Source organism: Argopecten irradians, chromosome 12 (genome assembly GCF_041381155.1).
Source record: "Argopecten irradians isolate NY chromosome 12, Ai_NY, whole genome shotgun sequence".
Classification (NCBI taxonomy): Eukaryota; Metazoa; Mollusca; class Bivalvia; order Pectinida; family Pectinidae; genus Argopecten; species Argopecten irradians.
Window position 1 is genome coordinate 19,727,852 of NC_091145.1, and position 27,019 is coordinate 19,754,870.

The 27,019-nt window shown below is 35.9% G+C and overlaps 2 protein-coding genes across 3 annotated transcripts in view; one reads left to right on the top strand and one right to left on the bottom strand.

Annotated features, from left to right (window-relative positions):
- The window catches only part of LOC138335990 (UDP-xylose and UDP-N-acetylglucosamine transporter-like), a 28,995-nt gene extending 20,566 nt beyond the window's left edge, over nucleotides 1-8,429 (bottom strand). The window contains 7 exon segments of the mRNA XM_069285228.1: nucleotides 222-279; nucleotides 608-689; nucleotides 1,452-1,501; nucleotides 2,115-2,174; nucleotides 2,177-2,228; nucleotides 2,555-2,668; nucleotides 8,237-8,429. Coding sequence (XP_069141329.1) covers nucleotides 222-279; nucleotides 608-689; nucleotides 1,452-1,501; nucleotides 2,115-2,174; nucleotides 2,177-2,228; nucleotides 2,555-2,668; nucleotides 8,237-8,313 — 493 coding nt within the window. The 5' untranslated portion in view covers nucleotides 8,314-8,429.
- A 214-nt stretch (nucleotides 8,430-8,643) lies between these two features.
- The window catches only part of LOC138335996 (cyclin-dependent kinase 17-like), a 50,968-nt gene continuing 32,592 nt past the window's right edge, over nucleotides 8,644-27,019 (top strand). Inside the window, exons 1-2 of one of the 2 annotated variants that reach the window (XM_069285244.1) lie at nucleotides 8,644-8,698; nucleotides 24,040-24,274. In XM_069285244.1, the coding sequence (XP_069141345.1) occupies nucleotides 24,154-24,274 (121 nt within the window). In that variant the 5' untranslated portion in view covers nucleotides 8,644-8,698; nucleotides 24,040-24,153. Of the gene's footprint in view, nucleotides 8,699-15,886; nucleotides 16,061-24,039; nucleotides 24,275-27,019 lie in introns of those variants that run through there. The other variant, XM_069285242.1, reaches the window with a different exon arrangement.

Below are 27,019 nucleotides of genomic sequence, written 5' to 3' on the forward strand. Positions count from 1 at the left end.
AGGATCATTGTCATCAAGTTTTGTTGAAATTTTCAATCTTTGGGTCTACAGATGAACAGACAGGCAGAGGAACAACCTGAATCCAGTATACCCTCATAGCTTCATTGCGAGTGGTTTTAAGTCGGATACAATGTGTTTTGAAAAATTTTAAGAGTAAGTGTTCTGACAGGAGGAGCATTTGAATGCAGTTGGCCCAACTGATCACCTATATGTAGTTGTACCTGCTATCCATACAGTAAAGCTATATATGTCTTCTCCATCCTTAGAAGGCACCGATTCCTGTTAGGTAGAAAATTAGGAATATAAATACAAATTTGTTTGTGTTATATAATATGGTGATGTATTAAATTCAGTATTTTTTCTGAATATTAAATGTAAGAAATAAAATTGTTCAGTAATTTATCAAATTAGATTTTAATCAGTATATTTTTACTAAATTGATCATAACCAATATGTCTGAAATTGTATTGCTTATTTTGAAAAGGTAGTCATGCAGAAATTTAAGTCAAACTGTTTAATCAACTCTTGAGTAAACATATTGCTGTTCCGAATCTTTCATTATATAGTGTGTGAACTACAAAGTCAAGTACAAAATTATTATACTCACTTTGACTTGGGATGAAGCAATTGTACACATAATTATCCCCAGCGTGATGAGTGCTACAGATAAGTATTTACCTCTGGGGTACCTAGGGAAGAAAGACAAAAACATATTCTACATTTGGTATGTGTCACAAATTCTCACAATTTCTCTCAGTGGACTATTCTGTCTTAACATTTTACAGAGTTATCTCCCTTGCTGGTAGGCATCAATCATTGTGTTGTGAGTGAAACTCAAGTCGGTTTTCTAAAAAGTATGCCGTCCCAATCAACCCTACCAGTAACGGCAGATAACGCTGTAATATGTAAATACGGTACATCTGTAAGTGAATTTAAAGTTGGTAGAGGTAATGAGATATTGGGATACAGTAAATCATATATGTATCTTTAGGGGAGATATTTATTTATCTGTTATTTTATAAGGATCGTAGATCAGGAATGCAAGTCCATCAATAAGCATTTCTATAAATCAGATCTCTAGATTGCATTATGTTTAATCTGACTCCATAATCATCATTCACATATACGCATAGGCAGGTAACCAATATCGAGATTCAACATTTTGTTCAACTTGGTCATCAGTCTCTACATAATCTTCAAAGGAAGAATTTGGAGGCCTGTTATGGTTAGTTTTTCTTTCTTCTGAAAAGCCTCAGTTTTGCTATGGGATAGTCAAGGAGTGGATATAATGACAGTGATAGTAACCCATTGAGGATATTTGAATCCTGACCTCAAGCACCTATGGCCAAATTGGAAATACTTGTGAAATTATACATTCATGATTAAACTATTTGATGAAGTTTACAGTACACACACTTTTTTTCTTTGGTAACATACAAAATGATACTCACTTTCTTCCTTTCAGTAATACTCCCAAGGTTAATGAAGCCATCAGGGAACCCTACAATAGAAGTACAGGTCAGGAGACACTGTGTATATGGACACGAATTGGTACCTTATTAGGTTGGATTTTGTTTTTACCTTCCAGTAAAACCTACCATTGGGATATTTGTTTAGAACATGTCAGTTTGCAGTTCACTTACCTGTGGTGGCAGTGAGTCAGAGTTCCCACAGAAAAACAACTGAACTTAGCCAGTAACTTCATCTCGGTGTTCAGAGCTTTAGGATCCTCTAGGGGAATTAACATATCAGTATATATACATGTTGTGGAAGAGCTCTGAATTTTCTTCCAATCCAAGACCTGGCATGTTCACATGGTATATCTACATTCAGTGATTTGAAACTTGACAATTTCAAGAGCATGTACTATTTGAATCTTAAAATATGTACATATGTGTTATTTACAATGTTTAAAAGACTTCTTTGTTGAGTTGGGTAAAATATTCACATGAAATTGGGGAAATACAGCAAAATTTCTCTGGAAAAGGGGCCTTAATTCCGCTCCAAATGCACCCCAAAAAGCACAAACTATTAAATAAGCAATGTAAACTGTGTGTCAAGAGTTTATGCTAACATTGTTTTTAAAAAGACAATATCACTGAAGCGATACTTACCGCCCTGAAGATCATTTGAAGAGGCATGGAGATGTTGAATGTGAAGGCATAGTTGTTAAATAGTTGTTAAATACTTGTACCACAAAGAAGAAAGATACCATCAATATGTATTGCCTGAAAAATGATAAAGCATGGTCTTAGATATAATTGAAATCAGGCTACATACAAAAAAAAATAATATATTTTGAACTAAAGATTCATAATGGCCAATAAAAGATCAAGAACAATTATGGTCAATAACAGGTCAATAGTTATGAGTAACTAGGCACAATTTCAATCTCATCTGAGCCCTTTTTGATAATAATAGTGTATATTTAATATTATCTATACCACACTTCACCAAAATCCATTCATAAAAATAAGAGTTTCTGGCAGGTATTATCAATAAGGAGACTAAATGGATTAATTGTTAATATGTTGTATGCTTTAGCTGTACTTACTTAATAGGTATAGCAGATTTCTGTGTTCCAAATTTTGAGGTGAAAATCAACCCTTCCAATGCAATAAACAGGAATTGTGAAAATGTGATAATATTTCCACTCCCAGGAAAGGAACTGCAACGAAAACATAACAAAAAAATAATATCTTTTTAACTTTTCTTATATTTGATTCAAATCTTTAGTTAAACTTAAGTTATTATTTATACACAATATTTTAATTTATAATAAATGTGTTTATTGTATATACAATGTAGCTGGTAAACATATACCGTATTCAACCCAATAAGCGCCCATGTAACTGTTAGCACCCCTCCCACTTTTGAGGCTACCGTGCATATGACCAAGAATATCAAAACTGTATTCTGTCTTTACATATCACAGTTTTAGCCTTGCGGGCATAGGTATCCATTGTGACGTCATTATTTTGTGGGGGCAATTCATATCATTTTCTCCGAAAAGTATGATGTTACACTCGCAAACATGCGACGTCGCAATCAATATCTACCCACAAGGGCAGATAACTATATGTAATATGCAAATACAGAATAGGTTAGCAATAATTTCATCTTATTAAGCACCTTTTCATTTTTTTCAAATCTTTAAATGCCCTGTGCACTTATTGGGTCAAATATGGTAGGCATTTTTGTGTAGAATAATTTCCAAAGCTTCATTTGATAGGGATTACCTCCCTTTGTGCACATATATGCACAAACAACATGTATATTAATTAATAATCTGCTGCAATGTTGTGTTACATAGCAAAATGGGAATATTTCCTTTATTTCAAAAATATACTAATTTATGAAGAGTACTTTGAAATGAATTACAAAGTGCTCAATATGTTCTTCATAGCAATTGCTTTTGTTAACATATCAATCTTTGTACACAAACTCTAAGCCTATTACACATATATATACACTTGTAAAGTATGGATTCGTTCATATTGGTGGCTTTTCTCGACCTGATCATGTATTGAAAAAATATTTTTCATTTGTTCGGATAATCTTTTTTTTTGAATAATCAAAATGTTGCGCATCTAATATTATTGAATTAGCAATAACTGAGACTACTCCAACAATGTTAGAGGTATAGCATGAAGAGACACTTTTGATCATTACGTCGTGTCTAGCCTCTAACAATCAATGCAGGATTCACATGGAGCAGAAAAAAACTCGATATAAATTCAAAATTTCAAGTTGTGTTTACACTAACCTTTCACATCCTGAAAGAATTATCAAAAATCATGTTAAATCCAAAATACAAAACGTCACTATTGCACTTTTATACTGAATTTAGACATTTCTTTACTGTCCATGATTCTTACAGACTTGGCCATGCAAAATTCAAGGAGTTTTCCAGGAATTTTCAAGGATATTTTCATTTTTGCAGGACTAATTCTATAGCTCTCTAAGTAAAAATTATAAGGTTCATGCTGAATTTTTATGTTTGTTTTTCGCATTTTAAATTGTTAAGACTCTTGTCCAGGTATCTTATGGCCGATTCATCCATGTTTCACCTAATTTAGAAAGGTATAAATGTATCACATAAAATCTTCCCTCTCATTTCCTCCCTTAAGAGTTTATCCCACATATAAATATATAAGAAACAAGCATAACAGGACCCTATCAGTACTATAAACATATGGCCGATTTCGTAACAGGGGAGATAATTGCTATAAAAATGATCTATACATGTAGGTATCACACCATAATTGTTATATAACTGTGGTTGATGTAGATCTTTGTAATATATCTAAAATAAATATTGAAATAAAAACACCATTGTAGGCTATTTTTTTATATGAAACACATTCTTCATTTCAAATTCAAGGAGTATTTTTGTAATTTCAAGGATGTATACCGTAATAAAAATCCAGGAGTTTTAAAGGACATAGCGCCCATGTAACTGTTAGCACCCCTCCCACTTTTGAGGCTGCCGTGCATAAGACCAAGAATATCAAAACTGTATTCTGTCTTTACATATCACAGTTTTAGCCTTGCGGGCATAGGTATCCATTGTGACGTCATTATTTTGTGGGGGCAATTCATATCATTTTCTCCGAAAAGTATGATGTTACACTCGCAAACATGCGACGTCACAATCAATATCTACCCACAAGGGCAGATAACTATATGTAATATGCAAATACAGAATAGGTTAGCAATAATTTCATCTTATTAAGCACCTTTTCATTTTTTTCAAATCTTTAAATGCCCTGTGCACTTATTGGGTCAAATATGGTAGGCATTTTTGTGTAGAATAATTTCCAAAGCTTCATTTGAATAGGGATTACCTCCCTTTGTGCACATACATGCACAAACAACATGTATATTAATTAATAATCTGCTGCAATGTTGTGTTACATAGCAAAATGGGAATATTTCCTTTATTTCAAAAATATACTAATTTATGAAGAGTACTTTGAAATGAATTACAAAGTGCTCAATATGTTCTTCATAGCAATTGCTTTTGTTAACATATCAATCTTTGTACACAAACTCTAAGCCTATTACACATATATATACACTTGTAAAGTATGGATTCGTTCATATTGGTGGCTTTTCTCGACCTGATCATGTATTGAAAAAATATTTTTCATTTGTTCGGATAATCTTTTTTTTTTTGAATAATCAAAATGTTGCGCATCTAATATTATTGAATTAGCAATAACTGAGACTACTCCAACAATGTTAGAGGTATAGCATGAAGAGACACTTTTGATCATTACGTCGTGTCTAGCCTCTAACAATCAATGCAGGATTCACACGGAGCAGAAAAAAACTCGATATAAATTCAAAATTTCAAGTTGTGTTTACACTAACCTTTCACATCCTGAAAGAATTATCAAAAATCATGTTAAATCCAAAATACAAAACGTCACTATTGCACTTTTATACTGAATTTAGACATTTCTTTACTGTCCATGATTCTTACAGACTTGGCCATGCAAAATTCAAGGAGTTTTCCAGGAGTTTTCAAGGATATTTTCATTTTTGCAGGACTAATTTTATAGCTCTCTAAGTAAAAATTATAAGGTTCATGCTGAATTTTTATGTTTGTTTTTCGCATTTTAAATTGTTAAGACTCTTGTCCAGGTATCTTATGGCCGATTCATCCATGTTTCACCTAATTTAGAAAGGTATAAATGTATCACATAAAATCTTCCCTCTCATTTCCTCCCTTAAGAGTTTATCCCACATATAAATATATAAGAAACAAGCATAACAGGACCCTATCAGTACTATAAACATATGGCCGATTTCGTAACAGGGGAGATAATTGCTATAAAAATGATCTATACATGTAGGTATCACACCATAATTGTTATATAACTGTGGTTGATGTAGATCTTCGTAATATATCTAAAATAAATATTGAAATAAAAACACCATTGTAGGCTATTTTTTTATATGAAACACATTCTTCATTTCAAATTCAAGGAGTATTTTTGTAATTTCAAGGATGTATACCGTAATAAAAATCCAGGAGTTTTAAAGGACATTATTTGATTTTGCTGATTTTCAAGGAGTTTCAGGGAGTCATAGCAAATTCCAAAATGTGTGATTATTCCATGGATTTATATCATGCTATACCAATTCCTATAGCAGGATGTGTTCATGAATAACTATTGATTCACGCTATGCATGTTTTTATGACATTCTGGTAAGTTTTTGCCTTGTTATTAAAGGCCCAATATCCGCATCTTTCTTATTTTTTTCATGATTTAGGAGAATGTTGAAAAAAAATCCTGTTGTAAATCATGCAGAGAGAGGACTAAATCAAAGTCAAGATGAGCGATTATGATTCGGAATACTTTGATAAAAATCTTAAACATCGCTAGGTGGGTCCCACTTAGTCAAACAAGCCGAAGTTAGCCGACATTGTAACGTCGTTGCCGAGAACGTCATGTGACTACCGTTACTACGTAACGTCTGTCCGAACTCTTCCGAAAACGGGTCATGAACTTTCCGACTTCCGTTCGGTAATAATCGTAACTTCTATGGCGACCAGTTTAAAATGAAGGCATGTTTACATGTATCGACTTTCAGCAACTGCTGTACTAAAGTTATTAAAAAATCATTACAAATATTCTTTAATATATCTTAATTTCAACTACATCTACAAATACTAACAATATCGGAGTCGAATTTAACTTGAAATTTTGTTGATAGTTACGTATAGTGTGGCTTTAAGCGTCAAACTTGTTTCCTAGTTCGAGGGCGGAACTTGCGAAGACTCATATAGGATTCCCAGATTAGATGTCGGTATTGCCTATCAGAAGTTTCTAATTTTATTGGATTATAACTGAGGCATACCCTTTTGGCAGGCTTTTCATGTTTTATTCATTTACATGTGTTTTGCCAGTCATTCCTGAGTCAATAAATCAATATTTTCTCATATTTTCAGATCAAGCTATATGTAAAGAGTGAGGGGGACCAGCCTAGAGTATAGCTGTATCACATATTTACAGTATGGTCAAATGCCCTAAATTCGTCAGGGACCTGTTTTCGTCATGTTTACAATTTTGCTAATATCTCATGAACTATCGCGTGATTTCATAAAGAGTGTCGTCTGCCAAAGCAGATTTGATTACGGAAAATTTGTCTTGCTTAAAAAAGGTTGTGTGCTATAACCAAGTGATTTTATAAAAACGATGTAGCAATATACCCCAAAATGAAGGTATTTTCTTAAGTCCATTTTAAATGAAACTTTAAAACCCTACCGTCAGCGTTTGACTGTCCGTGTACAATGATCAGCAGAATGTCAACAATGTACCGGAAGTCACGTGTCTGATCATGTGATTCATAGCCCAGATTTTGGGTTATTACTGTAATAGGAGAGGAGAAAATGTAGTGGCCAGACCGGGATTCGAACCTGGGACCATCAGAACACTAGCCGAGTGCTCTATCGACTGAGCTACCTGGTCACCAATGATCGACCCAGTCCAATCCCGCTACTCTCCTCCCTCCTTTCTTGAAGTCTTCGCCCTCGAAGACACACGAGACCCTTCCAAACACCAACACCGTGGGTTATTTAGTTCATTAGTTAGGCGCCAATTTTGTAACAGGAGAGGAGAAAAGGTAGCGGCCAGACCGGGATTCGGACCCGGGACCCTCAGAACACTAGCTGTCAAGTGCTCTACCGACTGAGCTACCTGGTCACTGATGATTGACAGTCCAATCCCTCTACATTACAAATTATTTTGGCGATTCAACATACGCAAAATTTTTGGTGCGGTAACTGTTGAAAACATAACGTTTAATCTATGTAAACAGAGGTGGTCGCCACTTTCCATGACCAAGAGGTTTAAAGACTTAAAAGCGATGTAACAAAAAGCGCCTGCTGCTCAACATTTATTTGGAATTACGTCACTTTTTATAATAAGCCAAACAGTCCTCCTGACGAAAATAGGTCCCTATTGTGTCGGCCATCACCGAGCGACCGGCAGGTAGAAATCTTCCATATCGCGATAGATAACTAACACATTGATAGACAACTTATTGTACAAGTAAGACATTAAAATATTATATATTTGTGTTGAAAAAATTGGTATATTTTATTTCTTACTGGTTTGTTGATATACGGAAGATTTTATTACCCTGACGAATATTGGTCCTTCAAGGGTAAATATATAAGTTAGCACAGCAGAAAAATGTAAAATGTAAGTCATGACATTCGTACCTTACAAGATATTCTAGAAAAACGACGTTACTACAGCAGCCGGCGAAAACCAAACATATCGCCACATACTGCTGCATGACTGAAAATAATGCAGTAACTGATCAAGTAGATATGGTTTACAGAGATCTATCAGAGTCAAAATACTGTTAGGCCTACGTGTACATCACCACCACCTGTCAGTCAGCCTTGCATGTCGTCGACCGGAAATGGGAAGCCGGGAATGAGGAGCCGCTTAAATCGTAACAAAATAATCTGTCTAATTATTTATCAAATTTCATTTGACGACATGAAATTACATTTCTTGTTATCGGAAATACGTGTTAGGAATATTTTTGATTTTCGAATCGAATGTTTAAAGTCTTGTTTAAATCAATCGTTAATGAAGTGTTTTGGTTGTACATAAGCGACCCTGCTCTCACAACAATGAAGATGGCCGATTTCAGTCAGCTGGAATGAAACAAGGTAAATCTTCTTGTGCTCGGCGTTTATGTGACTCGCAGTGTGTAAATGGTTTCATATTCTTAGTAGTTGATATACACTTTTACTTATATCGCAGTATATAGTTTTCTCGACGAAGAAATAGAATCAGTAAAAAGATGCTACATAGCCAGACGCACCTGCCAAAATCAGCTGAAAATATCGATAAACAGTTTTTCGTGGTCTCAATTTTCCTAGTTGTTTTAAAGCAATCGCAAAGCGGTTCAACGTATGTCTTTCCCTTTTCTAATTTATTCTATCAATGGTAATTATGTAAATGACAAAGTCTGTTGATTACATCACAAATTAGTATTTCATTTTATTTCCCTGTTTATAATCAAAGTGAAGTTGAGTTGATGGCAACTGCCATTGATCAGATCATTGCACTTGTTTCTTTAAACTGTGTCATGTATGATTTAGGTTGATTTAAATTGTGCAACTGAATTAATTTCATTTCAAGGTTAACATTTCATTGCCATTGGCACCTCCATCTAGTAGAGCAATGACTGACTGACCTAGACCAATTAAAAGTTTCACCTTGTCCTGACACTTAGACAGACTTAAAGAAATATGATTTGTTAGATCAGGTTGGGAACCACCACTGCAAGTTGAGACTGTGTCAGAAATACGAGAAACTCCAGTTTTTACAGATATCAAGCATAATCTCTAAAGAGGTATTCTTTTCAACCTATTTTCGATTCAGAAGCTGTAAAATAAACTCAGCTCATAAAACTTATGTTACAAGAGTCAATAAATATGGGTTTGTTCTTATGTACAAACTACTCAAACAACTGTAACCAGCTGACAATACATAGATAGGGACACATAAATGTACTGGCTATTATATTATATAGATTTATACTGTAAAGTAATAGATATATATACCGGTATTTATTTATTTGATAACTATAGTAAATTCTATTTTAGTTTCAGAGTTATTACATTTAGTTTAATTATAATTACTTGACACTATACATTACCCTAACCTAACCCTTTGTTATACATATACATGTACATATTAATTATTATAAAGGTTTATGGACAAGTTATTTAAAGATGTTCTAACAGAAAACTATAAAGTATGATATAATTTTAGGCAAAGCCTATCTGAGAGCCCAGCAGTTAGTCTATTCTTTCGTTTGTTTTTTTTAACTGTGTTACTAAATAGATATATGCCAGGTAAATAAAGGATTTCCAATGGCGAAAGAGTAACCTCCCCTGTCCAATCAGTCTTATCGATGTTGGCATGTGTTTTGTTGTTATTGCTTATTGTGTGCGCTGACTAATTGTACTGCTAGAAACCATTTACAGAATTATTAATTATTAGAATCATAGCTTAGCTCTGCTGAATTACTTTCATTAAGTTTATAACAAGAAAAACAATATTGAACACAGGGTACTTCAACTTTCACTTTCTGCAAAAATACGTGACTGCGATTACAAAATATATCTCAACGTCATTCTCCGTTGCCAGGCGGAAAATTCCGAAGCAACTGCTCACATAAAACGACTTTTAAGTAAAGATTCAGGACAATATGTAAACCTTTGATTCAGGTAAGAATAAATTGGAACGTTAATCTTTCACTCAGGACAATATGTAAACCTTTGATTCAGGTAGAGTGTGACTTTGGATATTGTGTTGCGCGATGCTGGATCTTGTGTTGACTTCCTGTTTCCGCTTTTTGAGAAAGTTTTCCAACTCTACATATATTGGATGTCGATTTACATAGAATAACGTTACTAAGCCACATCTATCACAAGAGTTCGCTGCGCTCTCTATTAATTATATTGCATACTGAAGAATAAGTTAATTACTTTATTTCTAGTTATATATTAAATAAACATACCTTTCAGCACCGTGGCCGTAAATTTAAAGCAAACAGGCTTCCAGCTATAGGTGGTATCTGTCCGGTGCCTATTTTCCATGTAATGTGTGGACACGCTTCCACCAGGGTGGGCGTGCATGTGCAAGGACAAGGTCATGCAAGGTCAATGTGACGCTTTCATCCAATCCATTCGCTCGCCTCTCATACCTCATCACAACAACTTTCATACCCACAGATTTTCATGTACAGGACATTACTTGACACAGGGACATGTAAATTCAGACAATACACAGCTTTAAGTTTAAAATTGATTTAATATTCAATATGCTATTCAATATCAATATTGTCATGATTTGTCTCAAAATAGAAATATACCATGCATTGAAAGCATTTTGTGTAATAACATATTTTCTATACATGGTAGCTGCACAAATACCTTAATATTAGACTTCCTTTTTATACATCTTTATTACAGTTATTATTGTTGAAAAACACTGTAGAAAACAGCATAACTCATATTTTAACATGAAAACTCGGTTATTAAGCATTATTTTACGAAAATCCTGTGAAAATATTTGCTCGCTCCAATTTTTTCTGCTTTCAAAATATTTTTAGAATTAAAAAAATTTTGCTCGCTCGCTCCTATTTTAAAATTCCAAAATCCGAAGAACAAGAAATTAAATTGGAATGGCCTAAGTAAATTTATTTTGAATTAATTCCATCCGTTCTTTCAATTGATAAATACATATTAATACCAAGGCATCATTTGTTGATATAAAGGTTCCCGAATAGTATAAACTTCCTTACAATACGAAGTTGCTATCATATAATAATTAATTGGAATAATTATTAATGAAGCTTTGATATACATTTAAATAAATGTGATTTTCTTAATGCATTATTGAATTTTTAAAAATCTAGTCAGCTTTGAGCTTTGAGTTAATTGAGCTATTGATCTAGTGAGTAATGATTATCTCCCCTCTCTTACAGCAGTTGTTACCATGGTCGACTGCGCATGCACACATGTCGATCCAGCCACTTTGACGGTCATGTAATAATCCCACTTGTAAAGGTTATTGCGTGGCTTTCGAGTAAAAGGGATTTATTACACCCGACGAAGCAAGGGGGTAAATTAATAAGTCCCGAGTGAATTAAGAGAAATCATGCAATAACTGACTTACTGCATGCTTCTTAATCTAGAATAAAAAGACTTACTGCATACTTCTAATAATTAACAATGCAATAACCTTTACTTACAGGCCAGCCTGCAGGAAACTATCATCTTGCAGCATGAGGAATACAATTATATACTAGAATGAAGGTCTTTCAGAGTTATTTCAAATGAATGATATTGATCTGTATTCAAATCTGAGGGGGCAATTATATATATATATTTAGGGTGGGATCGAGATTGCAATAAAAAAAGACTGCACACCAGACCATAATTGTTGATACATGTAAGATCTTCTCATCAGATTTCTGATTCTAGATTATCTCCCCTAGTTTGAAAATTACGATCAGATATGTCACTAAGGAGGCAAAAATATCAAGCTTTTGTGAAGATTTTAATTTGATATTCTAGAAATTGGTGTCAAGTCTATAATCATATTTGACCTTGTAATAAGCAAGATACCCAAATGGCCAGAAATAAGGCATGTTATAAATTTTAATGTTTGTTCAAATGAATAAACTTCCATTTAAAGGCCCAATATATGTAAATTTTCATTTTATTTTGTAATCAGAAACATTTACAAGAAAATTACGATGTTATCTCTGCATAAAATAATGACTCAAGCCAGGTAAGATGGTACTGATACCACGCCAAGTGTGAGGTTTCGAAAAATAAAATATGTGAAAATTAGATATAACTGATGTGGCCTGCAATAGATACAAACCGAAACGATACGAAGAAGTTCACAGAAACTCTCAATTTCAGGAAATTATCGTGACCCGATCAATTTTGCATGGGATAAACAGAAACAAACATGTTAGCAGCTGTAGTAAATGTGTAGGCCAATACACAAATTGCTTTGGTATTCGTCGGTTTTACAAAGGCAACTGTTTCATGACAGCAGGTGTTTTTACAATACAAATTTTGATCATTCGATGTCCTAGGACATTTATCTGCACGGAAAAATGTCATAATATACGTCTTTCATTGAACTGGTACAATGTTCGATCATTGTATATGTTTGTGATAACAAAAAAAAAACCTGAAAAGTTACGTATATTGGGCCTTTAAGGTCGATCACTATCGCGAATTGGGTCAAACATGTTAAACACTTTTTAAAATTATCTGTCATTGATTACTTATATGTATATGCAGATCAACATGAAAGTATGCAGCATGTACAAAAGACTACAGGTGTCTGATTATAATCCCTGGTGCCTTTTACTTAATGAACAAGAGGCCTTGAAATCTTATTTTGGACATGTAGTATATACCATATGCATGGTCAGCAGGAATGGGACAGTTTAGACCCAAAAGTTGATATAAATCAATGTCTGCTTGCTGAACATGTTTTGGATGCATATCTATAACTAAATACAGTTAAAGAAAATTAACTTACTACATCCTGTTACTACGTATACACTTAGTACCTAATAAATTTACATCTCTGACTTTCACGTTAAAAGTGTTAACGCATGAAAATGTTAGATTATAAGCTGTGAAATACACATACAGTGCACATATAAATGATGTGACACCTTCTATATTGATTATCACTTTCATTTGTAATATAAGATGTAATCCTCAAGCTTGTCTTATTACAATTATGAGGCTGTGGTGGACATGTTTAAGTGAAAGGTAATTGGAACCCAATTGCAATATATACCTATAGCTAGCTCAGTACCAGGGAAAGATTCCTAAAGTAGGAACTAATGGTCTATGCAGGCAAATATCTTCGAGTGTGATTCAGTTAGGGTAATTTAATTCAATTTTTCCATGAAAAGAGCAAAAATTTCAATTTACTTAATATTGATCTTTGACTTGTTCTTGAATTTTAACTTTTTTTTGTTCTTGTCAAATTTCACCTTTTACCTGGAAAATCACCTGAACTTGATCATGACCTCATTTCAATGTGATCTTCAGTTGAGTTTAGATTTTAGGTCAAATGCTATTCATTTAAAATTTATTTGAAGACTTGCTTGAAATTAATGATCAGTATGGGGAATTATTGTGTTTTGGAGATTGAAAATAATTTTAGGGTCGTAGGGAGGATTTTCAGAAAGAGATAATTCCAAAGGATAAACCTGCAAGCTAACATTAACGGATTTATATTGAAAGATTTGTTTATTTTTACATCATCTGATCCAAAAGATGTATGCAATTGCATGCACTAGATCTTATAAAATACTGTGGCATCAATGCCCTTATACATGTATTTTTTGTATCTTTGAACTGATTAAAAATTTACCAGTATTGATAGAGAACATTCATACGGGATTGGATTCAAAGTATTAGTTATAGTATACAATATATGGTTGGACTGACCCTAGTATGAAGCCTGAGGTGCGGGATCAAATGGAATCGCTGTATATATACCAGTATGTGACTTTTGATTTATGATGATCTCAATAATTAATGCATTGTGTATATGTAAGAAATGTGCACAGTATGTTGACTGATAGGATAATCCTTTTTGGATTCAGTAATGTTCAAAACTTGTAATACTGCTGTTTCTCCCATCTCCTCGACATTATAATGCATTAAAGGAACTAATATTGTTTCATTTCACATACAGTAAAACAAAGAAAAATATTTATTTAAAGATGCTCCACCGCTGACAAATGGTATTTTTTCACTATCAAAAACAAGAGCAGACAATTTAGTATTTTTCTTCAGTTACAAAAGTTACTTACTTTACACCATTACCACCATTGAAAAGTTTAAGCTTCTAATTTTACTTTAAGGTAAAAATATGAAAAATAATTAATTGCATCCCGAAAACATTCCGTGTCACTATATCCTATATGGAATAACGTACTGATTGCGCATGCACCAAAGGCAAAATAAATTATTTTATAATATTTTTTGTGTTAATTAGACATATATATACACGAGTAAACACCAATTATTGTTCAAATGATGAATATCATTTAAGCTATGTTGGCGGTGGAGCATCTTTAAAATTTCTTTCATGAAAAGTGTCTCTAATAATTAATTTTAAAAGTTAAAGGAGCTGTTCTGCATCAGGTCTTGAAAGATCCAGATGACTTATCTGTATACATATACCGTCCCTAGGGACCTCTTAGACTAGCACTAAAGTTGTGCATGATTCACAAACCTACAAACGTATGATTTGCCTTGAAATGTCTCAGTTTGACTGTGGTTAACATTAATTTTGCCCAAGTTTTACACTCAGAAAACATGTGAAGCTACAGGGACATAAATTTAGGTTTCCATTACTGATTGACCTACTCATCATCATTTGAAGTCAATTCCCCACCCAACACAAACTTGATGTGAAACTTTTAAAGGGGGGGAGAGACTGGGTATGTTCCTGTTCCCAAGGTTTGATGGTGGTGGTGATGCTGGTTGTACTGTATATGTTTGTGTATATTTCCTGAGCTGAGTGTATATATGGGACTACTGTTTATAGTCTTGCACACACTATATTAGCTCTACTCCCTAGGCCTGCAAATGGGGGCTTCCTCCTACAGCACTATACTCTGACTCTACCGGTAATGGTTGGGAGGGGGCCAGCTCCCCAGATAGATGTTTTTAGGAGTGCTGCTGAGTTTATCTGAATCTAGCACAAACCAGCCCCTATCAACATGTCCCAATCATCAGTTCCCACTCTGTTCTTAGATCCCTGTAATGCTGCGGGATTAGATGTACATGGTACAGTAGCTCTGGCAGTGCAGCTCTCTATCATCATATACTGGGAATAGTGTGGCCCCTCCCAGCTACAGATCCTCCCAAAGTGTCAGTCATCCCTCTTCCTTACAGTACACAGATGTGTCTTGAGTAATACATCTTGTAAATTCTATATGTCAGTCATTTCCGGTTTTTTCTTTGGTAATACTAGAGTAAGTCTGTGGTTTCCTTCACTGAACTTGTTGATCCTCCTCCCCAGTCCCGTACAAGTGTTCTTCAATTCTGTCATTCAGTTCTTTCCCTCCCTAGATGTATGATGCTATAGAGTATAGCCCCTCCCCAATGCCAATCATATCCCTCCTCATGTAGTACTCAAGGAGATCATTGTCCTATCCCCTCTGTCAATCACACTCCTCCTTGTGTAGTTCATGCTATCCTCCATTAGCCCCTCCTCCCTGTCAATCATACTCCTCCCTGTGTAGTTTACGTATCCTCCATTGATGGTACTGCCAGGTTGTATACAGTGGACCCCTTTACCCCTGACCCCTAAACTGGACATTAGACTGCAGGGCAGTGTGACAGTGCCCAAGGCCAGCTTATAAGGTCCTGTAAGGGTGGACCCAAGGTCGTATGTCAAGAGGTCGCCTGAGGTCGGCTGAGAGTCCGATGCAGACTAGGCTGGTAACCAGGGATGGAAAGGTACATGTATATGTTCTTTATTATATGGGAGTGACCACCTGTTAAAGTGGCCAACATGTGCATTCTTAGAACTGGATAAGGCCTTGACCAGATCTCTATTGTAGCATTGTGTAGTTGTTGGATGATCTGCTTTATCTGAACAAGATAATGTAACAGTTACTGGCATACATATATTGTAAGACAAATTAAGTTGGCCAGCTTCTTGAAAATATTTCAAATTTAGAAGGTTGGGGGAGCATATATATACACACACCATGTACAGGGCCTATTGGTATTGGAGTGGCTGGGTGTAAACATGTTGGCTTAGATTCCAGCTATTTATACCATTTTATGTGTGTGCCTGTGGTGCACAGTTTATTTGTATTTTGTGTTGAAGATTGTAGAGTGATGATGATGTTCAACCAGTGGCTATACATGTACAAGTGGGGACCATATGCAATGGCCACAGTAATACACACATGTACATGGGAGTATAAATTAATGATTTGTAATTAAAAGTAATTATTTTGCATATATATATGATCACCTAATTATATTCAAGGCAATAAATTTTGTTTTATGTAGGTCTATAGTATATTAAATAGTCATATTGCTTAATGAAAAAAATCATGCTAATTATATATAATTTTAAATGTTAGATAAATCCCTTGATATTGATACACAATTTGACAGGTGTATTGGTCCCTCATTACACATTAAGACAGGTATATTGGGCCCTCATTACACATAAGGACCAGTGAATTGGTCCCTACTTACACATTAGGACAGGTATATTGGTCTTTCATTACATATTAGGACAGGTGTATTGGTCCCTCATTACACATTAGGACAGGTGTATAGGTCCCTCATTACACATTAGGACCAGTGTATTGGTCCCTACTTACACATTTGGACCAGTGTATTGGTCCCTACTTACACATTTGGACCAGTGTATTGGTCCCTAATTACACATTGGGCAGGTGTATTGGTCTCTCATTACATATTTGGACTGGTGTATAGGTCCTTCATTACAATTATGACAGTGTATTGATCCCTCATTACACATTATGACAGGTGTATTAGGTCCTTCATTACACATTATGACAGGTGTATTGGTCCCTCATTACATATTTGGACAGGTGTATTGGTCCCTACTTACACATTAGGACAGGTATATTGGTCCCTCATTACATATTTGGACAGTGTATATTGGTCCCCTTCAGGTGTACACATTATTAGGACAGGTGTATTGGTCCCTCATTACACATTAGGGCAGGTGTATTGGTCTCTCATTACACATTAGGACAGGTGTATTGGTCCCTCATTACACATTAGGACAGTGTATATTGGTCTCTCATTACACATTAGGACCAGTGTATTGGTTCCTACTATTACACATTAGGGACAGGTGTATTGGTCTCTCATTACACATTACGTAGGACAGTGTATTGGTCCCTCTTACACATTAGGACCAGTGGTATTGGTCCCTACTTACACATGTAGGACAGGTGTAATTGGTCCCTCATTACACATTAGGACAGGTATATTGGTCTCTCATTACATATTTGGACTGGTGTATAGGTGCTTCATTACACGTAGGTAAGGTGTATTGGTCCCTCATTACACATATAGGTACAGGTGACATATATGGTCCCTCATTACACATTAGGACAGGTGTATTGGTCCTCATTACACATTAGGACTGGTGTATAGGTCTCTCATTAGGACATGGTGTGATAGGTCCTTCATTACACGTAAGGTACAGGTGTATTGGGTCCCTCATTACACATAAGGACAGGTATATTGGTCCCTCATTACATATTTAGGACTGGTGTATAGGTCCTTCATTACACGTAAGGTAAGGTGTATTGGTCCCTCATTACACATTAGGACAGGTGTATTGGTCCCTCATTACACATTAGGACAGGTGTATTGGTCCTCATTACACATTACACAGTTAAGGTAATTGGTCCTCATTACACATTAGGCAGTGTATTGGTCCCTCATTACACATTAGGACAGGTGTATTGGTCCCTCATTACACATTATTGGACAGGTGTATTGGTCCCTCATTACACATTAGGACAGGTGTATTGGTCCCTCATTACACATTAGGAGGTTATTGGTCCCTCATTACACATTAGGGCAGGTGTATTGGTCCCTCATTACACATTAGGACAGGTATATTGGTCCCTCATTACACATTAGGACAGGTATATTGGTCCCTCATTACACATTAGGACCAGTGTATTGGTCCCTCATTACACATTAGGACAGGTGTATAATTGGTCTCCCTCATTACACATTAGGTCAGGTGTATTGGTCCCTCATTACACATTAGGACAGGTGTATTGGTCCCTCATTACACATTAGGACAGGTGTATTGGTCCCTCATTACACATTAGGACAGGTGTATTGGTCCCTCATTACACATTAGGACAGGTGTATTGGTCCCTCATTACACATTAGGACAGGTACATGTTATATTGGTCCCTCATTACACATTAGGACAGGTATATTGGTCCCTCATTACACATTAGGACAGGTGTATTGGTCCCTCATTACACATTAGGACAGGTGTATTGGTCCCTCATTACACATTAGGACAGGTGTATTGGTCCCTCATTACACATTAGGACAGGTGTATTGGTCCCTCATTACACATTAGGACAGGTGTATTGGTCCCTCATTACACATTAGGACAGGTGTATTGGTCCCTCATTACACATTAGGACAGGTGTATTGGTCCCTCATTACACATTAGGACAGGTGTATTGGTCCCTCATTACACATTAGGACAGGTGTATTGGTCCCTCATTACACATTAGGACAGGTGTATTGGTCCCTCATTACACATTAGGACAGGTGTATTGGTCCCTCATTACACATTAGGACAGGTGTATTGGTCCCTAAATTACACATTAGGACAGTTATATAGGTCCCTCATTACACATTAGGGACCAGTGTATTGGTCCCTACTTACACATTAGGTCAGGTATAGTTGGTCCCTTCATTACACATTAGGGACAGGTTGTATTGGGTCCCTCATTACACATTAGGACAGGTATATTGGTCCCTCATTACACATTAGGACAGGTATATTGGTCCCTCATTACACATTAGGACTGGTGTATTGGTCCCTCATTACACATTAGGACAGGTGTATTGGTCCCTCATTACACATTAGGACAGGTGTATTGGTCCCTACTTACATATTAGGTCAGGTGTATTGGTCTCTCATTACACATTAGGACAGGTGTATTGGTCCCTCATTACACATTAGGACAGGTGTATTGGTCCCTCATTACACATTAGGTCAGGTGTATTGGTCCCTCATTACACATTAGGACAGGTGTATTGGTCCCTCATTACTCATCAGGACAGTTATATTGGTCCCTCATTACACATTAGGACCAGTGTATTGGTCCCTCATTACACATTAGGACAGGTGTATTGGTCCCTCATTACACATTAGGACAGGTGTATTGGTCCCTCACTTACACATTAGGACAGGTGTATTGGTCCCTCATTACACATTAGGACAGGTGTATTGGTCCCTCATTACACATTAGGACAGGTGTATTGGTCCCTCATTACACATTAGGACAGGTGTATTGGTCCCTCATTACACATTAGGACAGGTGTATTGGTCCCTCATTACACATTAGGACAGGTGTATAGGTCCCTCATTACACATTAGGACAGGTGTATTGGTCCCTCATTACACATTAGGACAGGTGTATAGGTCCCTCATTACTACATCAGGACAGGTATATTGGTCCCCTCATTACACATTAGGACAGGTGTATAGGTCCCTCATTACACATTAGGACAGGTGTATTGGTCCCTCATTACACATTAGGACAGGTGTATAGGTCCCTCATTACACATAAGGTCAGGTGTATTGGTCTCTCATATCACATAAGGACAGGTGTATAGGTCCCTCATTACACATTTGGACAGGTGTATAGGTCCCTCATTACACATTAGGACCAGTGTATTGGTCCATCATTACACATTAGGACAGGTGTATAGTTCCCTCATTACACATAAGGTCAGGTGTATTGGTCTCTCATATCACATTAAGGACAGGTGTATTAGGTCCCTCATTACACATTAGGGACAGGTGTATAGGTCCCTCATTACACATTAGGACCAGGTGTATTGGTCCATCATTACACATTAGGACAGGTGTATAGGTCCCTCATTACACATTTGGACAGGTGTATAGGTCCCTCATTACACATTAGGACAGGTGTATAGGTCTCTCATTACACATAAAGGACAGGTGTATACGTCCCTCATTACACATAAGGTCAGGTGTATTGGTCTCTCATATCACATAAGGACAGGTGTATAGGTCCCTCATTACACATTTGGACAGGTGTATAGGTCCCTCATTACACATTAGGACAGGTGTATAGGTCTCTCATTACACATTAGGACAGGTGTATATAGGTCCCTCATTACACATTTGGACAGGTGTATACATCCCTCATTACACATAAGGTCAGGTGTATTGGTCTCTCATATCACATAAGGACAGTGTGTATAGGTCCTCATTACACATTTGGACAGGTGTATAGGTCCCTCATTACACATTAGGACAGGTGTATAGGTCTCTCATTACACATTTGGACAGGTGTATAGGTCCCTCATTACACATTAGGACAGAGGTATTGGTCCCTTATTACACATAAGGTCAGATGTGTTTGTCCCTCATTACACATTAGGACAGGTGTTTAGGTCCCTCATTACACATTTGGACAGGTGTATAGGTCCATCATTACATAATTATTAGGACATGTATTATTGGTCCTACACAGTAGGATATATATGTGCTGTGCATTAGAGCAGTGTACTGGAACCAATTTGTACGCTTTTTTATTTGTTAACTTTTACCATGGAGGCTGGAATTGGGATTAGTCAAAAGGTTTAGATATTATTCGATTGAGCTGAATCCATCGGTGTACAGTTCTAGGTAAACATTAGGACAGGTTTATTGATTCTCTTTCAATCATTAATAGATTTTGAGGTATATAATTTGTTGACCTGTATACAAATTACGATATGTTGACATGCAGGTATATTTATTCAGATTGTCTCCCCTCACATATCTTACTAAGGTTTCATCATTAAATTTGACCTGCAGACTCTTGATCGTGGGTGTACAAATATATCTGAAACCTTTATTTCATATATGTATCTCAAACACATGTTAAGATCCGATATTGATACCAGAGTATGCAATACAGTACTCTAGATGTTGACATCATCTATATATTTAATATGCTATAATCAATAAAACACACACAAGACATTTCAAAATTGATACATATCACCTTGACAACGGCCTAGGTTTGTATGATTATCATTAAGACCAATGTCTGAATCGTCTAGCTGTTAAGGTTATTGTAGCTTATTAACACTTTAGATGATTATAATTAACACATGTTAGTTTCTTTGTCACTGTAATTACACAATAGATGGTATAAACATCCCCCCTAAGACTTCATAATGAACTGTTCTAGTCTTTGAACTGGAAGAATCTAAATGTTTCTTCAGGGGTGAATGAGTGAAAAAGGATCAAAATTTGTATTTTCAGGTATGACATCATTTACCCTATCTCAGTTATTATTATATATAACCAGAGTAATTCTCACAGCATGACCAAAAGATATAGTGTTCATGTCATCTTCATGAGACAAGCTAAGCAGTATCGAAACATGATTTTCTAATATCTGTGGTTTTAATTATTGGCTTTGAGGACAGTACAAAGGCATTCTGAGTTGGTTCATGTAAAAATGATATTGATTGATAAAAGCTGTTCAAAGAAATGTTGAAAATGATGTTGCTTGTATTAAGTAAGATAAATTACATCTTTTAGATAAATTTTGCGTAGAGCTCAAACAAATTGCTTTATCTAAAATTTGAAAACTGAGATTGTTTTGAATGTTTGATATGATGTAGTTTATATAATGTGTCTGTGTGTGTTCAATATACAATATATATATATATATATATATATATATATATAAATTATGAACTATGACGTCATAATACGTCTTCAATAAACAGTCTGAAGAGCTCCCTTGAATGGGGCGAAAGCGCTCACTAGTCATTCGTTATTGTTTTTATTTCTTTTATATATATTATACAATATAGTGACAATGATAAATAGCAGTTACCTCCCTTATCTCACATGACTTAATCTATGATCAGGATAATGTATATCAAGCTAAATAAGAATTTTATGAATTGATCTAAAAAAAGATGTGGATATTGATATTGACAATCCAATTTAATTCAGCGAAAAGGAGAAATAAATAAACAGATATTGATGATCAGATCACCATAATTGTCATGCATGCACCCAATTGATAAGCTTCTAGATTTTCTAGATATTTTCATCCAAATGCATTGCTGTTCACTTAACATTATATAAATGAAGTAAATATTTACTATATATGGCCAAAATACATATGATACATGTATATTTATCTAGCAAAGTTCATACAACATGGGCTATACAAGAATGTGTAACATGAATACAATTTATTGTCATTATGGTGATATATGATATTGGTATGCAATCTGGTGTCATTTAAAATTCTCCATGATCTAGATCAAAGATTAACATATAATTAAAGTATAATGCAGTACATGTACATATACCATTACACATCAAGTGTAAACATTACCAAACTAATTTTGATTCTGCCCTGAATAAATTTGAATAAATATCAAAGCAAATTAAACAATAGAATTATTTGTTTTATACATTACTATACTTTTTTGATGAAATATGAAATGCTAAGGTTTTATTATATAAAGATTGTGTGATATGAAACTTAAATTAGCTATTGTTCATACCAGGATAAGTTAGTGCCTTTTCTCAGGGAACTCGAGCTTAATTTTCCTTACAAATCCAATCCTCTTCCCCAACCCTCCCCGACTTCCCTAAAATAATCTGGAGGGTGTATGTGCAAAATACCCAACCAAACCTGAATATTTAAACTCAAACAGGTGACAATAACCATCAGTCATGATCAGAATTTATAAGTTTCTAGAATTTCGTATTTTGGGATTTCTTGTTTCAGCTTGCTTGAATGGTATATATATGGACATGTACAGGAAGCCAATTTCTATTATAAAGTTCTAGACACAAAACTAGTTCATGAAAAATACAGAGTACTGGACAGGAAGTCATTTCCTGGTAAATAGAGTCTTAGACAGGAAGTTATGATGATCAGTTCCTGGTAAATATAGAGTACCATGCAGGAAGATATATGCTGGTTTATGTTGGCTGCTGAAGGTATTGATTTGGCAAAGACATATGGTTTAGTTTGTAGGTGTGTCCAAGATTTGCAATATATTTCTTACTAGTATGACAATTCACCTGTTCAGAAACATACTTTGACAGTAATGTTGTTAATCACAACTGCAATAGCTATTTATATGCATACCACTGTTATTTAGCAAGAGATTAATTATTTTTATAGTTGAATTTCATGAAGTAAGGCTCTGACTCCTTTTATTGCGTTGATTACAAATTAACTCTTCACGATATTTAAAGTAACCTGATCAAAGTTGTTACAGACCTCGCCAAAAGGTTCCATCCTCTTCAGGCTGACAATTTTGGACTATATTTTATTGATTGATTTCTTGCAGACTTCACATAACTTTTATGAAGGTTTTGTCAACATGGAATTAACAAGCTTGACTTAATTTTATTTTTTGATTTGTTGACTTCACAGAACTTTTTCCAAGAATCTGTTGACATTGAGTTGACAAGTATTGGCTGTGTTTGACATTTAGTTGACAAGTTTTGACTGTATTTGACATTTAGTTCACAAGTTTTGACTGTATTTCATTTATTGATTTATTGCAGACTTCGCAGAACTTTTATCAAGGTTTTGTCATGATTAAGCTAAGACTTTTGACTATTTTTGACATTGATTTAACAAGTTTGACTTAATTTTATGTTTGATTTGTTGCAGACCTCGCCTCACCGATGTGTCTCCACTCCTCCGTTCCACCTGTTTGCCACCTCGACTAGACCGGCACACCCGGCCTCCACCCCCGTTCCAGGCCCTCGCTCGGACGTACGCAATATGATCAAGAGACTGAAGCGTCGCTTATCTCTTACTTTCCGCGGGGAAAGAGGGGGCTTGGATGAGAGCTTTGCAGAACTTACTGTTGATGACACAAATGGTGTCAAAGAAAATGGAGCAGGTACGTACGTTTTGTGACATAAGAATTGAAACATAATCATTTGGAAGTTTCATCTTCAGCTTATATGGGCTGAAGAGCTGTTCAGCTTATGCCATGAAGTTTCATCAGTCTGTAAACCTTTCTTCTAACTTCTTTACATCGGTAGCTGTGGTTGTGTCAACTGTATTTGAAGAGGCATCCGTGCAGGAGTTTTGACCACATTCTATTTCCCTTTAGTTCTCTGGCTATTGGATGATCATATTGAAATTTCATGCACACTTTCGTTACCAAAAAATATTTGGGTGGGATTGCCTGTGTCAAGTTCAAAGGTCAAGGTTACTGCTAGATCTCTACCAAAAGTGCATGTAGTAGTGTAAGATTTTGTTTATATTTTGTGGGAAGGTCAAAAGACAAGTTCACTGTTGCTATCAGAAACATATACATGTATATATATATATATGTGTGTGTTTCTGTTGCTATAAATAAAAGATTGTTTCCACTACATTATTTGTTTATAAATGTCAGCTATAAAAAACTTTGACAGGAAACCACCTATAAATTGGACACAAGATTATATAATCTTAACATACCAGCTTGATATTGCCAGAAAAAATACCATCTTATGACCAGATTGTCTTTAAGAATACCCATTCCTTTGTCCTCTTACATCCACAGTATATCATATCTAGTAATCTTTATATATTGCCTTGTTTAGATGTACCATAAATGTTATGACTGGGCTTTATTAGATCATAGACCAGAGTAAATTATCAGTGTATTTTATTACACCCACTAGTGTAATCCTGTTACCACCCTGAGATGGACTGTACCATCATGTCTGTCTGTCAGTGTGATGGTGGTGGTGGTGTAGCAGAGAGAAGTGTCTTATTTCATAACAGATTACCTTGTGACCTAGATTCTAGCTGGCTGCTGGTGGAAACATGAATGGGAGGCATTGGAGTAGTGTCTTATCAGGTCTGATGGTTACAGCTGAGCACCTGGAGAGTGTAACTATACCTTACCAAACCCACACATGAATGGATTAATCCAATACCTGACAAACCTACAAAATTAATGGATTAATCTACCATCCCTGCTACACATCACCCACTCAAATCTAAATTTGTTGTTTCAACTTTAATTTGTTTCAAATTATTTTTTGTGCTCTTAGGTTAGAATTTGCTTCAACGCTTTAAATTCACTACATAATTTGTAAATGTAAGAATTTAAAGTAGAGAGCAAATTATCATAGAACAATTTTACAATGTAAGCAATGTTTAATCTTAATCTGTGTACCACTGAGGGGGAGGGTACACTGTGTAATGTCAGTCTGTGTACCACTGAGGGGGAGTGTACACTGTACATGTGTAATGTCAGTCTGTGTACCACTGAGGGAGAGTGTACACTGTATAATGTCAGTCTGTACCACTGAGGGGGAGTGTACACTGTGTATTGTCAGTCTGTACCACTGAGGGGGAGTGTACACTGTGTATTGTCAGTCTGTACCACTGAGGGTGAGTGTACACTGTACATGTGTAATGTCAGTCTGTGTACCACTGGGGGGAGTGTACACTGTGTAATGTCAGTCTGTGTACCACTGAGGGGGAGTGTACACCTGTGTATTGTCAGTCTGTACCACTGAGAGGGAGTGTACACTGTGTATTGTCAGTCTGTACTACTGAGGGGGAGTGTACACGTACATGTGTAATGTCAGTCTGTGTACCACTGGGGGGGTGTACACTGTGTAATGTCAGTCTGTGTACCACTGAGGGGGAGTGTACACTGTGTAATGTCAGTCTGTACCACTGAGGGGGAGTGTACACTGTGTAATGTCAGTCTGTACCACTGAGGGGAGTGTACACTGTGTAATGTCAGTTGTGTACCACTGAGGGGAAGTGTACACTGTGTAATGTCAGTGTGTGTACCACTGAGGGGAGTGTACACTGTGTGTAGTGAGTCTGTCAGTCTGTACCACTGAGGGGGAGTGTACACTGTGTAATGTCAGTGTGTACCACTGAGGGGGAGTGTACACTGTGTAATGTCAGTCTGTGTACCACTGAGGGGAGTGTACACTGTGTAATGTCAGTCTGTGTACCACTGAGGGGGAGTGTACACTGTGTAATGTCAGTCTGTGTACCACTGAGGGGGTGTACACTGTGTAATGTCAGTCTGTGTACCACTGAGGGGAGTGTACACTGTGTACAGTCTGTGTACCACTGAGGGGGAGTGTACACTGTGTAATGTCAGTCTGTGTACCACTGAGGGGGAGTGTACACTGTGTAATGTCAGTCTGTGTACCACTGAGGGGGAGTGTACACTGTGTAATGTCAGTCTGTGTACCACTGAGGGGGGGAGTGTACACTGTGTAATGTCAGTCTGTGTACCACTGAGGGGGAGTGTACACTGTGTAATGTCAGTCTGTGTACCACTGAGGGGGAGTGTACACTGTGTAATGTCAGTCTGTGTACCACTGAGAGGAAATGTACACTGTGTGATGTCAGTCTATGTACCACTGAGGGGGAGTGTACACTTTACATTAAGTCAAAGTTTTGATTGATTAAAATAAGATTGCACATATATTGATCTTTGTTACATGATCTATGACCTAGAGTATTGGTGGATGGGGTAATTTTGTGTGTGACATTAGTGTTTGATGCTTAGTAATGTGCCATTAAGAATTTAATTAATTTTTTCACATATTGTTTTACTTTTAAACGATCTTTGATAATGTTGATGTTTTGTAGTTTTTGAGAAATCTGATTAATC